General features: G+C 38.4%; 1 protein-coding gene across 1 annotated transcript in view; it reads right to left on the minus strand.

Annotated features, from left to right (window-relative positions):
* Positions 1–15,093, minus strand: part of CD109 (CD109 molecule) — an 82,364-nt gene that overhangs the window by 52,437 nt on the left and 14,834 nt on the right. The window contains exons 3-7 of the mRNA XM_074819743.1: positions 13,886–13,914; positions 9,983–10,213; positions 9,704–9,829; positions 833–872; positions 118–202 (exon numbers count right to left, since the gene is read on the minus strand). Coding sequence (XP_074675844.1) covers positions 118–202; positions 833–872; positions 9,704–9,829; positions 9,983–10,213; positions 13,886–13,914 — 511 coding nt within the window. The remainder of the gene's footprint in view (positions 1–117; positions 203–832; positions 873–9,703; positions 9,830–9,982; positions 10,214–13,885; positions 13,915–15,093) is intronic.

A 15,093-nucleotide genomic window follows, 5' to 3' on the forward strand; every position in this document is an offset into this window, starting at 1 on the left:
TTTTGACTAGAAGGCACTTTTTCAGCATTCTAAATATAAGTTTTCACTTCGACACTTAAAGATCCACAATAATTTTCTTAAGAGTGAGGATGACAATGGTATCAATGATTTACTTACTTTGCAGTGACAACACCAGTTACATCTTCCTCTCTCAAAGAGTAGTATAATGGTGTTGTTATAATAACATCAAATTTTGGTAAGACTGAAAAAAATATTACAGAAAGCACTAAATTCATACAAGAAATAATATCTTCCTCTTTTTTTAAGTAATAAGCATAGAACATGTAATATGATAAAGACTACTACAGTTTCCTAAGGAATATAAGGTAAGATATATTTTTAACCCAACCATATGCATGTCCCAGACTAAGACTTTTCACTGAAAGGAGAACAATAAGCATCATACAGGCAGCCTGCACACACGCTTATAAGACCGAAATATAAAACATTTAGCTTATTCAGCCTTTACAGAATCAGCAAGCTTCATGATCAGACATTAACACAGATTTTTGGAATGAATGCATTGTCTGCATGATCCTGGAAAAACAGGGACAATAAATGCATCTTATAGACTTAAGTATTTCAAAGATTGCATGACATCCAGACACTACAGTTGTGGGTCACTGAAACTACAATGAACAAGGCAGCTGATAAGATGACTTTTTTCCCAGGATACAGTCTCAGAGTCAGTCTCAGAGAAGCAAGAGATTTGGAAATTAGAATTTCTGGGAGTATTCAAGAGGTTCATACTAGCCAAGGGAAACTAGTCTAAATTAATGGAGAATCAACTACCAATTTTGGTCACTACTAAATGCCCTTAAGTAACACTTACCATATTCCATCACTTTAAATCTTTGATAATGAACTTGACCCTATTGAAAAAAAGAATCGTATGAGAAAATACATGCAGTTGTGGTTAGATTAGCAAATTAACATACCCTCTAGGCCAAATCCCACACATATTCAAGTTAAATTACAATTTCTGACATGATGTGATTTTAAATCATGGCTCAACCATTATCAGTTCCTGTTATGGAGCTCCTATAGGAACCAGTAGTATGCATTTGCACCACAGAAGGACACACAAGCTCACATGTCCAGATTGTAAGTACATATAATGAAGAGCTTATGGAGCTTCCAATCCACAGACATCTATATATGCCTGGTTTCTGTATAAAAAAACCCAAATATCCAAGCTAGATAGCAAAAAACTTCCTAGCATAAGTACTCACAGTCATGACTGAGCGACCAGCAGTATCTTTACTAGCTCATTTAAAATTAAGTCGAGTATTTCCATAAAAGAAAGAAGTTCCTACAGTGTCTATCTAGAGGACAAAACCATTTCAAAAGCATGTATAACCTTAAGGTTCTTCATTTACTCAAAAGGCAGCTAAAATTTTGTTACAGTCTACAGTGCATACTTACTTCAGCAGAGATACTCTTGGGTTATATCTTCCTGTCTTGTTCATTTGTTAGTTAAAAATCAATGGAAGAAATAAACAACTATAAAATATCGTTACTTGTGTTATCTTCTATTTTCCTATTGTTCTAATTTTTTCACTTATTTCCTGATTTTCCTCAGGAGGGTATCTGAAAGCATATTCTGGCATATCTTTGAGATGTGGTACATCAGGCCAAATATGGCACATCATTAAAAAATTAATTTTAAAGGCTTTTTTCATGCTCTGAACATTGAAAATTCAGCAGCTATTTTTGTTCTTCGGTACAATGACAGTTGACCAAAAAGTCATGGTTAGTCAGTCACATAAATTTTGCTTTTTGTTGTCTTACTTGATTGTTCTTCCTTGCTAAAGTGTGAGTAATTCAAGTTGCACCAGGGGAGGTTTAAGATGGATATTAGGAAAAATTTCTTCACCAAAAGAGTTATCAAGCATTGGAACAGGCTGCCCAGGGAAGTGGTCAAGTCACCATCCCTGTACGTATATAAAAGATGTGTAGGTGTGGTGCTTAGGGACATGGTTTAGTGGTGGACTTGGCAGTGTTAGGTTTACGGTTGGATTTGATCTTAAAGGTCTTTTCCAACCTAAATGATTCCATGATTCTATAATTCTGACCAAGCATGTACGTCATTTGTCTGAAGACATATAACCCTCATTCAATTATTTTCTTACAGCACCATACCAAAAGCTGCCATTAGCAGGGAAATGGCATGAGGTGATTTACCAGCAGTGCCTAGAACTAGAGCTCTGAATCTCAGCTGATCTGTTTGACACAGGGATTACACTGGAGCAATGATTTTCCAAGAGGAAAATCTGAGCTCAGCTGGGCTGGAAGAATGGGTTGAGAAACTGAACAAGTCTCCACTTCCCAAATGACAGGAAGGGAGAGGCTCCTTTTGAAAGCTTATTTTACCTCTTCAGTTAAGAGTCTTCCGGGAAATAGGGGAAAGTTCAAGACAGACAAGATCTGTCACTAGGAGGTGGCTATTTTGAAAGGTTAATATCACCAGCTGTTGCTCTATTACATGATGAGGTTATGTTGATGTGGAGCTCAGAAGTCTGATTACTTTGATTATTCCTGAGAACAGTGACACCACTAGAAGTTATCATATGTGCTGGAATATCTCAGTGAACACAGTTTTAAATAAAGGAGTCTGAACATGGATAATCAATTATCAGGTAGCATCAAGATGTGTCAGATGGAAATGCATGTCTGTGGTAAGAGAGGATAAACTGAGAACTCCTGTGGGAAAAACCCTAGGACCAGGATCTAAACTGGAAACAATTATAACTGATCTCTCTTAGCTGAGCAACAACTTTGCAAATTAGGCATCTCAGACCAAGCCTCTTATACTTCTATATTTACATGTTTCCTAGCAAATGACTTCTATCAAAGTAAAAATCAGACTGCTACCAATTTCATGATTAAGTCACTGATTGCCAAAATAATTGCTGTATTTTTATTCCTAGGTTTGAAAAGTTATATGCAGAATCTGCTATTTTCACAACATTTGTGTAGATCATAATCCTTACAACACAAAAATGTACAGCACTGACATGCAGGCCACAATCAGATTACTATCAGGTAATCTTAGGAATGGGTATCTTAGGAAAATGACCTGCAGTGAATTTATCTCATGTCTGGTTCTCCGTACATCTTTTACTTCCACATGTCACCCTTGCTGATAAGCAAACCACGAACAGAACATTACCCCAGTCAGCAGGACACAAAAGCATCTCCCTTGAAAATGAGATTTTGTTTCACATTACCTTAGAAGTCAAAAAGAGAAAAAGTTAAAACTGAGGGAACTATAAGCAGTAGAAAACAGAGATTAAAGTGAGACTAGCACTCTTGGCTGCACCTTCTCTAAAATTACAACCTTTATGACAGAAGGCAAGCCGTGCTTCACAGTGCAGGGAAAGGAAAAGACCCTACTAGGTCGTCTTGATGATTTGAACACCAAGCCACATTTCCCACTAACACACACTTTTCAGTCAAAATGGTTTGGAATAGGACAAGTGACAGCACTTCAACCACTCTGTATATCTTTTTAGTTCCTCAGGGCAGGGCTGTCTCTCTGGCAAATATTGTTCAAATATTTTGGAGTGGAAGTTGTTAAACCAGTTTTCAGGAGTGGTGGCTTCTGAGACAAGCAGTTAGTTATATATACAACCCAAGAGAGATTATTTATTTTTTTTAAATAGGAAAACGATACCATGCCTACTCCACTTGTTTCCAGAGCTGCTTTATTTTAGCAGTTTTTGTCCTCCATGCCTTCTCCTGCTTTTTAAACACACTCACCCTTCCAGACTATTAGCATTTTGGTCTGCATCAGCATTTCTTAGACTGCAAAACATCTATTACATTCTGTGCACATTGCCCAGAGTTTTAAGGAAACAGTGCCAAAGAGAGACGCATACAAGTATTCTGAGATTGTACGGATGATGGAGCCTTTCTGCAGTTGAGCCTTAGATGCTGCGGATCCTGACATCTAAGAATCATTAACAACTACAGTTTAGATTTTGCTCTGCTGTGATGAACCAGACCTGTTGAAGTCATTTGGGTCTAATCCAACAAGTGAGATCACAGGAATTGTTCCCCACAGTTTTTTTCCTTCTTCTTTGGCAATCAAAAGTCCCTGAAACAAATCTGGTCTACGTCCATTTTCTTACTTGTTTCTGACATATTCGTGCGTCACAAGTTATAGCATCAGGAAAGACTCAGGGTGTGGCCTCAGGGCTTGGCCCTGAAAAAGCTCAGTGCTGGCACCGGCTGTATTCCCGTGGCTGCACCGCCATCTCACAGCCCGTGTCAGAAACGCTTCACCACTTCTGCTTTGCAGCTAAATAAAACAGATTTTTATCTAGACAGAATTAACAGAAGCATTTCACGATCACTTTCGTGCTTTATTTTCACAGGCAGGAAATAAACCCCAAAATAAAATTCTGTATGAATTCCCAAACTTCCGATCAAATCCAGCAGCATGATCTCCAGAAACTAAGCAGAGTCCCACCAATGTCACCAGTATTCACACGATCAGATCCTGATGAAGTATCAGTGCTCATCTGCAAACTACTGAATACACAGCCAATTCCAAAGGTTTTACATACAGTCTGATTTTTAAGTAATGATATATATAATCTCAAACTAAATAGATCAAATGTGAAATCTGTAGCTGACCTAGCAGTATAACATCACAGAATTCACTGCAGATACATTGTAACATACATAAAACCTCAAAAGTTAAAAAATTCAAAGTGTAAAGTATATAATCAACCCCAGTTGATTTTGAAAGTTCTTTATAGCTGAAGGTTTTAAAAAAATATAATACTCTTTAAAAATAATTTAGGAAGCCCTTGTTGCACCTGAAACATTACTACTCTTCAATATGTGATCATAAATTTCCAAATAACAACTTCCATAAATGAGATGACAAAATGCCTTATAACTCGGAACGACTTCTAGCCGGAGGTGCCTACTACAAAAACTCAGCAACTAAAAGCCTTTCACCAACAGGCTCCACAACAGGAAATATAAGATATCCAACTAAAACACAAGGTGGAGACTTGGGAACCAGACTGTAATTACTCTGTCTTGAGTTTTCTTGGAACAGCTGTACTAACACCTGAACTCTTATTAAAAAGTACTACAGGATGTTTAACAGCAGCAAGCAGCCAGAACCTGATTTAAAACAGGATTCAGAGGCAGTGCTTCCAGGAATCCAAACTCAGTACACTTGGGAACTGATCTGTAACCACGAGAAGGGAAATGTTATTTATTGACTTAACATTATTTAAAGACAAGAGGGGAAACCTGAGATAGAAAGGCTGGACAGCTGACTATTTAGCTAGAAAGCTCAGGTCATGGCATCAGGGTAGCTAAGTCATGCAGAGATCAGCCTGGGTTTGACATCTGAAGATGTTCCTAAAGCCCTAAGCAGATCCATAAGCTGCACTGGATGCCATGCGGACCCAGGGCTACCAGTAATAGTCAAGGATAGGTAGGCACATCTATTAAAAATGCCAAACATATACTAAGTATTCCTTAGCAGTAAATCCAAGTTCTCAGTGACCTCTGTTATCAGGAAGGGATTTCAGGAAGGGATTAGTGAATCCATGCAACTTTATACATGACACAGAGAAAAACTGTACCTTTCTTGGACAGCAGAACAGCTGCAGAACAGTGAGGAATATCCATGCAACAGCTAGGAATATCCACTCAGATTGATCTGGGTCACTCACTAGCTTTCATTGAACACCAACTAAATCTTCACCATATCACCTACATAGAGACATCCACACATCTTAATCTTCAAACTGAATCCCATCCCATATGACCTTGTATTTCAGGGCATAAGCTCACTTGCAACAAAGAGAATCAAAAAAGTTTCCGATCAGAAAAGTTCTTTTCCTTTATTCTGCAAAGTTTCTTGCAGGTTTCATTAATCCAATGGTACGACATGCTATCAGAAAAATAACAGTCTGTGAGACAAACCACCAGACAGACATAGTGTAATAGTGTGAATATTGCAATACTTATTTAATATACTCTGCATATGATAGACTTATCCAAGTCAGATGCTGTGTAGGCACATGCTACAGAAATAATGCATATTGCTTTGTCATTATATTCAACAAAGAATTTGAAAATTAAAGTAGAGCAGGTGTGAGCAATAGAGGAAAAGGAGTCTGAAAGTAAACAACATAAGTTTCTATGTGTGGGGCTTGGGGTTGCTATTTTATTCCCAGAGGATAAGCATTGTAAGAATAGCCAGTTTTTTCTGGACCCCAAAGCCTGCAAATTTTTTATATGTAATATACTGTTCTTTTTCTCCTCTATTTTAGTTTTCAATTCAATTAGTTTAATGTCAGAAGGAACCATTTAGTCTGACCTCCTTTTATCCCAGGTTTGATTACCCTAGTATTCAGCTGCTGCAGCAATCTGTGTTATTATAAGGCATCTTCCAAAAAGGCAACCATTCCTGATGCTAAAACATGAAGTAATAGAGAAATCCTCACTCCCATTTTTTCGTTTGTTCCAGTGATTAAGAGCCTCACTGATGAAAGACATATATATGCCAAAGAGAATTTGTCGGGCTTCAATTTCTATTAGCTGGTTCATACTATGCCTTTCTCCACTAGATTGAAAAACCTTTTAAAACCTGTAACAGCGCTCACAGACTGTAATCAATAAATTCATTGGTTCATCTGATCCTTTGATATACAGTAACAGATGGGACTTCTGCAGTCTTCCACTGTGGAGCTTTCTTCCCCAGTTTCATCCACAAACTCTGTCATCAGTTCATATTAGAAACACCCTGGGTGCGTGTTGATTGCACAAAAATCAATCCACCCTTCTTTGACAGACTTTACGTACATTTCTGTTTTTCATTAGGATTTTCTACAATGAAAAGCCTTTACAAAAATCTGTCGCATCAGTAAATCTATCTTATTAACCAAATCCATAACAGTCTTAAAGAATTTAATTATCAGTGGAATCCCAGATCACCTTTGTCATTGTTTTTCTCATGCCAGATGACATGTCTATAGTCTCCCTTGTTACCTCACTTACTATTTTCTGTTAAGGACATTCATCTTCTGATGACCTTTTGAAATCTCCCCACGCTGAGATTCACTTAACCACCCAGAGCCATCATCCCTATTAAATGTTTCCATCTCTGCCACATAATTACTGTTTCTTCATGTTACTGGGCTCTGCCACCACTGGTCTTTCTTAAGTTTCTACAAAACCTTAAAAATTCTTTCATACTTTTATTAACCAACAAGTTTTACTTGGGATCTTTACATTTCCTACAAATATGCAAGAGTTCAGACTTCATTTATATTGATATCTATCTCCTAGTTCCTCTTTTTTCCACTTATTAAATGCAGTGTTTCTTAAATACTGTTTCCTCTTTCAATGAAAAAAATAATCCCACTTCTGTTCTGCCCAGATTTATCTCTTCCCAAAAGGGCACTTTGTTAAATGTACCAAAAGCATATTGCAGTACTTTCTACCTTGATTTGTCTCCTGTAACAGTGAACAGAGAAAGATATCCTAGAGTGATGAGCATTATCCCTGCCCCTGGATATTCTTCATGCCACTGAAGCATTTAGAGCTCTATTAAGAACCCAAAACACTCTATGCTAAAACCCTAAGTTTTACAAAATTAATAGTAGGAAAAATGCGATGTAAATATAATAAAGACAACGTAGGAAAGGTTGTACCCTGGTAGATCTAACATGAAGACCAGTGTCCAGTCTTTGGCAGCAAAAAAGGTTCAACACCTAGAAAACGGTATCAGCCAGGGTAGTCAGCAGTGACACTGTCTCAAGTTCAAGCCTCAGGGATTTCTAGGTAACAATTTTTAATGGAGTATACTTCTGTGAATTTGTCCAGACATTTTTCGATCCCACCTAAGTTTTCAGTATTCACAATACCCGCCAGCGCTTTTCTCTACAATTCAGTTATTCTAATTATTTTGAAATTGCTCTTTACCTCTGACTTCTAGCTATGTATTAGAAGAGGCAGTGAACAAAATGTTCCCTGTTTACTTTCTCCTTGTTACTCATTAGTTGAGAGACATTCCCACCCTGTCATATGTTTTCCAGGCTCATTAATCTTCTGTAGTAGTACTGAATGGCTAAAATTTAGAATACCATCAACTACAGTCTACTAAGATTTCACATCACTTGTCTGTTTTCTCACAGCTGTTTCATTAGCCCAGATGAATCTATAAGGTGTTTTTCTTTCAATTTTACAATTATTTTTTTCCTTTTCTTGTTAGTTTTGTTTCAGAAGGGAGTGGCACTCATATTCAGATCCTAAAAACAGCTGCTGCAGTTCATTCAGCAGTGTCCTCCTGACTTCAGAATTACTCAAGTCTTTGCAGAAAGCCCAAGCAAAATTTCGCAAACACTTTTTCACCTGGCAAGTGAGCTGTTGAAGGAGCCCACCACTGTCATCAGCCTTTGTTCCCATGTCTGAGCCTCACTTCCCCACTTCCTGAAAAGCACCTATGCAGCTGTGAGTGGGGCTGTGCTGTCAACCAATCAGTGAACTGGTCTGGGTTAGGCAAAGAAAAACACAGAGATGTTTTTCAATCTGGGTCACTTACCCGGCGTGCTTTAGATCTCAGCCTTTACTACAGCTGCCTCAGCGTGACTGAGAAGCTATTGAACAGCAGTGCAGGGATGGGAAGGTGTGGCCGAGCACAGAGACAAGGAACAACTTTAAACATTTTTCCCATCAAAGACAATAGTTACAAGTCCACACCCACATGAGAATGTGTTCAAAAAATCCAGTCCTGACACTCACTAGAGCATCACCCTCACCTACCTCAGCCTATAGAAATCTACCAAGCATATAACTGGTCCTGGTAAATATCACTCCCAAGTAATACAGGATCACATGAGTTTTTCTGCTTTCTACCCCATCATCTCCCTCATTAGGGAACATTAAGCAGTCCTGTTTGTACTTGCTAAATGTCTCTGAACAGTCACTGCAAGCCAAGTCGGAAATGCAGTTCCCAAATTACAGGCATTTAAAGCAGGCTGAATAAATCTGACACACAGAGTTTTGAACAGCTAAACCTCCAGCTATTTTTGCAACATATTTTACGGTGTATGAGTAGCGTACAGCTTAAAGGACTGGACAGATAGAACTATTATCAATAGCAACATGCAAACTAGATCATACCAGTTTTGTTATGCAACAGTTCTGCTTGGCTATTCAACCTGTTTTGCATAGTTATTTTTTCCTCAGTAACTCCTCTGTCACTGTGAATAGCTGAAACACCCCGAAAACTAGGAAGAGATTTGTAAATAGTCTTTGATTCCACACCCCTTGAGACAATGACTGGCTGCACAGCAGGGCACAACAAATTTCTGTATACTCATAAAATAAACATAAGGGCATTTCACTTCAAAAAAAAAAAATCAGTACTCTATAAGATCTTTCTTTTATACTAAAACCCTCACTCTTTAAATAACATCGTTATTTTAGAATCAAAACACAGACCTTAGAAAAAAAATTTTTTTTTATATCTTTCCTTACAAAACCATAAACTACTGAAAATCTTGTGAGGTTTGTATAATATCTTGGGTTTGCCAGGAGGGAAGGATTTCTTCATCTCATCATCCATGCTTATTTCTAGTTTTGCTTCACCAAAGTAAACACAACTTTATTCACATCTATCAGAAGAAATAAAATCTCCCTGTGATTTGGCAATGTTAATACTCACGTTCACTTCCACCTCTATGGACCAGTCTCCTAGTGGAGGGTTCATTGATAACTGAAATTTTTTGGAAACTACGCCCAAATCACCCTCCTCCATCAACCACTGCTGAATCAATTTCTTCCGAGGGTCCTAGGAGAAAAGTCAGGCTGCATGTTAAATGAAAGTGATCTTGTTAGCAATATATCAATATTTAAGTAGCAATACATATGACCTTTACTTGTCACATAAATTTGGAATGTATGACAAATTTCAATGTATAACTAGGTTCCTGTGGGTACTTACTCGGATATATATATTCAGAGACGCTTTGTAAGGTTTGAGATCAGGATAGACGGTGACAATCCGAAACATCACGTCTTGTCCCGGTTTATACATAGATTTATCAGTCTGGATGAATACAGAGATGCTCTTTGACATGTACATCAAGCTGGTACGGTTAGAGAAGACGCGCCGGCCATCAGCATGGCCTTCCACCAGTAATTCATAATTCCCAGAAGCACTGTTCAAAGGCAGCTAAAAAGAAAATAGTGATATCCAAATAATATCCAAAATATTCTTAAAGATTTTATTATTCCAAAAACATTTGACACAAAGATCTGACATATTCCTGAACTTGTCAGCTTATGTAAATTCTCAAAAAGAGAAAGATGATTTCAGAGCTTTAAGGGTCATTTCAACAATTACCTGAAAGTGTGTTGGCAGAAGCATCTTTTCAACATACCTGCATCTAATTTTCAGTAGTAATCAGGTTTTCAACAATGTAAGTATCTATGTATTCATATACCATTCATAGACTTACAGACACAAACACATTGTGCCCTCTCTTTTCATAGTTATTTAGAAATTTCTTGTGTTTGATTTTGGGGGCTAATTTTTTTCTGACCTCATCGCTTTTCAGTAATGAATTTCCCAAAAACAAAAGCGCTAAAGAAGCTATATGCAGGCAAGATGAGCAGAACAGTAAAAAAAACCTTGCACTTATTTTAAAAGCTTTAGCTTCATGTCCTATGGGGTAGACAAATCAAATTCAGAATGAAGATTTCATGAGGGTGAGTTAATGTTTTTCAATAGAAACCTCACTGATTTTGTCTCATTTCAGTTTAATGATTCATAATTACAGCACATAATGCGACTCATCTAGAAAGTAAAATAATGATTCTTCCCGAAATATTAAGGAATAAAGGAAGAGACATTTTATATGGTTAACTTATTTAGAATAAACATTGAAGGCTCCTTCAGTGCTGGCAGTAAACACAAGCAGGTATCACTGGCAAAGAAATCTAGACCGCATAAGATCAGAATAACCATGCACAGGTTGGTCTCTCTGTCTCTCCAGTGGACAGAGGAAATCTAGAGTCATAATACAGATGCATCAGTTTGTTCCCTAAACTTAGGTAGGAAAAATCCCAGCCACAGGGGTCGAAAGGCTCAAAGCAGAGCTGCTGCAACACATGGGAATTTCACCTCAAGCAGAGCCTACATAGACAACGAATGCCCCCAGGGACATCCCAGCCCAGATGCTGGCTTCTGTACCTCCATCTGCTTAGGAGGGTCTTTTTGAAGAACGAATAGGGTTTTAATGCAACACACAGCTCATTCCAACAAGCAGCCCTGCTAAAAAGCTTAAAAGTCACATGCTTCTGTTTGCAGTTAACAACAGTAAATCTGGAGTAAAACCTCTGAATTCAAGACAACTAAAACAGACAGGCTTGCACTTTTCAGCATAACACATGGAAATGAAGCACTCTTCTTGCACTGGTAATGAAAATTACAGCTGTTAACTCACCAGGCACAGCACTTCAAAAGTATCCTACCAAGCTCCATAATGAAAGGCTGTCATACTGTCAAAACTCATTTTAAGAGCACACAGCGAGGTAACGGAAATTCCAAAAAAAGGAAAAATGTCACAGGGTAACAAATGAGGTAGGTGCACATGTCTGTGTCGAATACATTTCCTTCTCTGTGTGTTTACCTATAAAGAAGAATCAACTACAATTTCATCCCTCTCTGTTGAGTTTCTGTTTTTAAAAACAAGCCAGGGGAAAAAAAAAAATCAGGAAGGGGAAAAATAAACAGGCTCTCTTTCACACTCATGAGCAGGCATATGATGACACAGGAAGAAGAGATTCCCCATGTAAAATCTGGACTTATATAACTAAGTTTTAGGTGCAAAGCTCCACACTGAAATACATTCTGCATTTTCTTCAACTGCAGGTTTTTGTATACACATTGCCAAGAACATATGATTCATATATTTCAACACTCTCCAACCTCCACGCCCAGTATTCTGGAATATATTAAATAGGAGGAACAGCCTTAGCTACTGTATCTGTCAAATATTACCTCAAATTTAATTCAGTTATGAATATTACCATCTATTAAAGAAGGTGTATTCCCTGAAAAGCAGACCAGATATCCTACAAGAAGCCCAGGAAATATTACAAACATTCAAAATCAAAATGGGGCGAAAATGAGCTTGTTTTATCTCATCATAGCAGTTAACTGTGCTCTTACAGCACTATTTTAATATACTTGCAAGGATTGTCTTTGATTTCTTCTTTAAAAGACTGTAAATGCCATTTAGAGACGTCATATATTTTCCTGTAGCTTTTTCCTATCATGAATAATGACAGATAGCATGCGTTGCTCCCTTGACTTTTATACTTTTTATATTTCAAAAGAACTCTCCTTCCTGCAACATAGTGACAAAACTGTGTGTTGTACCTTTCTTGATGTAAAAGCCAGAGGCAATGAAGTTTGCATTGCCACGGCAGTGTCCATTAGGACAGCTGAGGTGCAAAGTAACCCACCTTCTGGTTCACACACCTATGCTAACAGAGACCATGCTACTACAACACTTCCAGAAGGTCACTGCTACAATAACGGTAACTATTTACCTCAGCCCCACCAATTCCTTCTCTAAAAGGTACTTTGTCGACTCAAATATGAGCAAGGCAGCTTTTAACAGTAGGTAGTAGGAACTTGCTGTGAAAATATTTTATCTTAGTCAACACATCCTCCAAGTGAATGGTATTACTATCCCCATTTTGGCACTCCTAATGTAAGAGAGAAAAAGGCCACCTCACGTATTTCTCCTGACCACACCAGCCACCGTCACGAGCACCTCAGACAAGGAAGCTACTGTTTCCTCTGGAAAAGATGACGGCTGAAACCAGAAACTCATTACCCACCTTCTGCTACCAGCCAACTACACTTTAGGCAAAACATAAGCCTACCGTGGCTACACGAATGAAAAAAACATCTTACTATTAAAAAATGAGTCAATTTTCATCACTTCAGATAGTGGCAACAAAGGGAAGAATTCAGCTCGCCTAGTTTTAGGTGCTTGAACACTTTAAAACCTGTCCAGATTATACTAAGGATCTTGTTAATTTAATCTTCTGGGGTTTTTAAACTGAATTTTCTGTTTGCTAATTTGCAGTTTGTACAGATGCATTTCAACCTAATAGTCTTCATAATGCTGTGCTGCTCATTGTTGTTGATTATCTATCTATCAACCAAACATTTCCAGATTATTTCATCAGATATACAGTTTATTTGAGATCACAGTTTAAACCCACTGGATTTAGAGATACTCACAAATGTTTAAAAAAATAAAGACTTTGGTAAAACTGTTTTCCTGAAAAAAATACATAGTTCTTTAGATTGGGTTTTCAAGATGAGCATCCAGGATTATAAATTCAGGATTCATACTTGACACACAATTCGATATTATACATTTTTGTTGACTAGTTAGCTATTATGTACTTTCACCTAACATGCATTTCCAAATCCTTAAGAAGACTACGTATAAATACATTTTTACGTTAAGATTTCTCAAGTATTGCTTTGCACAATTCTTTCAGCTGCAATTAGCCTTCACGCTGTGTTTGAAATAGAGATGTGGGTATCAGCCAGTCAAAGAAACCACAAAGGAAAGTTCTGTGTTCAAGTTTTATGATAGCTTGTGCTGGTGATGAAAATCAGCTCCCAAATCATGTAATTACTTGTAACAAGCTGCAGAACACTTGATCTGAAAACTCCTTGGCTTATTGGTCAGTAAATACACTCATCTGAGAATGTGAAAATAGCTAGGATCACATACAAAATACATCATCTCATCAACACTAACTGATGAAAAGTTAGAGTCAACATTTTCTAAGGAAGCAGAAAAGAAATACTTACTACTGGAAGAACAAGAGTCCCAAAGGAATCTGAATAAAAAAGAAGAAATACCACACTGTCAGAAACCTTATAAAAACTTACCAAAACATCAACATTATCAAGGTTAATTAGAAGACCAGTGCTCCTCCCCCACTGCCTGTAATACCCATCGGACAACCAAATTCCCTTGACGCGGCAACTCTGGAGCTCAGGGCACATGGACCATCCAGCCAACACACATGCAATGGCTCCCACCAGCTGGCCAGCATGCACAAACTTATGGGTCAGCTGACTGCCGTCAAACGTTGTCTGGACATGAAACTAAAAAATGTACAGCCTGAAACAACTGCTGCATTAGTCAGTATGGATATACCATGTTTATACTTCATTCAACATCTCACTCCCTGCATTTATTCCTCCCAAGTCCTGTCAAGGCCACTGTCAGTCACCATTAGGCTATGGGATAAGCAGCTCATCTCCACAGACACATGAAGGAGCACGAAAGAAGGACGACAGGTAAGGGAACCCCAATAAGACACAGCCCTATTCCAGGGGAGCACTCAGACCATCACACATCCATGACCACAAGCCCAGAAGCACACCAGCAGCGGGGAAACCCAATACCTCAGAGACACAATCTCCGCACCATCAGGCTACCAGATTCAGCAACTCCCTAACAATCACTACCATCCCAAATCTGCAAAAAGAACCAGCCAGAACAGAACAGTCCAGAAAAACTGAAATACAGTGCTCCACTTAAATAATGGTCTGAGGGGTGCCAACAGTGTCCCAGTTGGGAGCTACTTGAACAAGAAGGGTATGGTTTGACACTGCTGTCCTTGAGAATGACTCCCCTCTCGGGTACCACTGCACTAAGACCAAAGCATCCCTCTGCTTCTGCAAAGAGGTTGATTCTGCAACTCCTTCACATAAGAGAAATCCAAGATAGTTTGTACTAATCTCCTCTGCAGTTTAGTAGATGGCTACTTTTTGCAGTCTTTTTCTCCAAACTAGGCAAGTCCAAAGTCCTTAGCTGCTCCTCATAGGACATTCCTTCCAGCCCTGTCACCAGCTTTGTTGCCCTCCTCTAGATGCATTGTGGGGCCCAGAACTGCACACAGCACTCAAGGTGAGGCTGCACCAACACTGAATGCACTGGGATAATTACTTCTCTTGACTGGCTGGTTATGCTGTGTTTGATGCACCCCAGGATGTGGTTTGCCCTCTTG

This window comes from Strix aluco, chromosome 3 (assembly GCF_031877795.1).
Source record: "Strix aluco isolate bStrAlu1 chromosome 3, bStrAlu1.hap1, whole genome shotgun sequence".
Taxonomy (NCBI): Eukaryota; Metazoa; Chordata; class Aves; order Strigiformes; family Strigidae; genus Strix; species Strix aluco.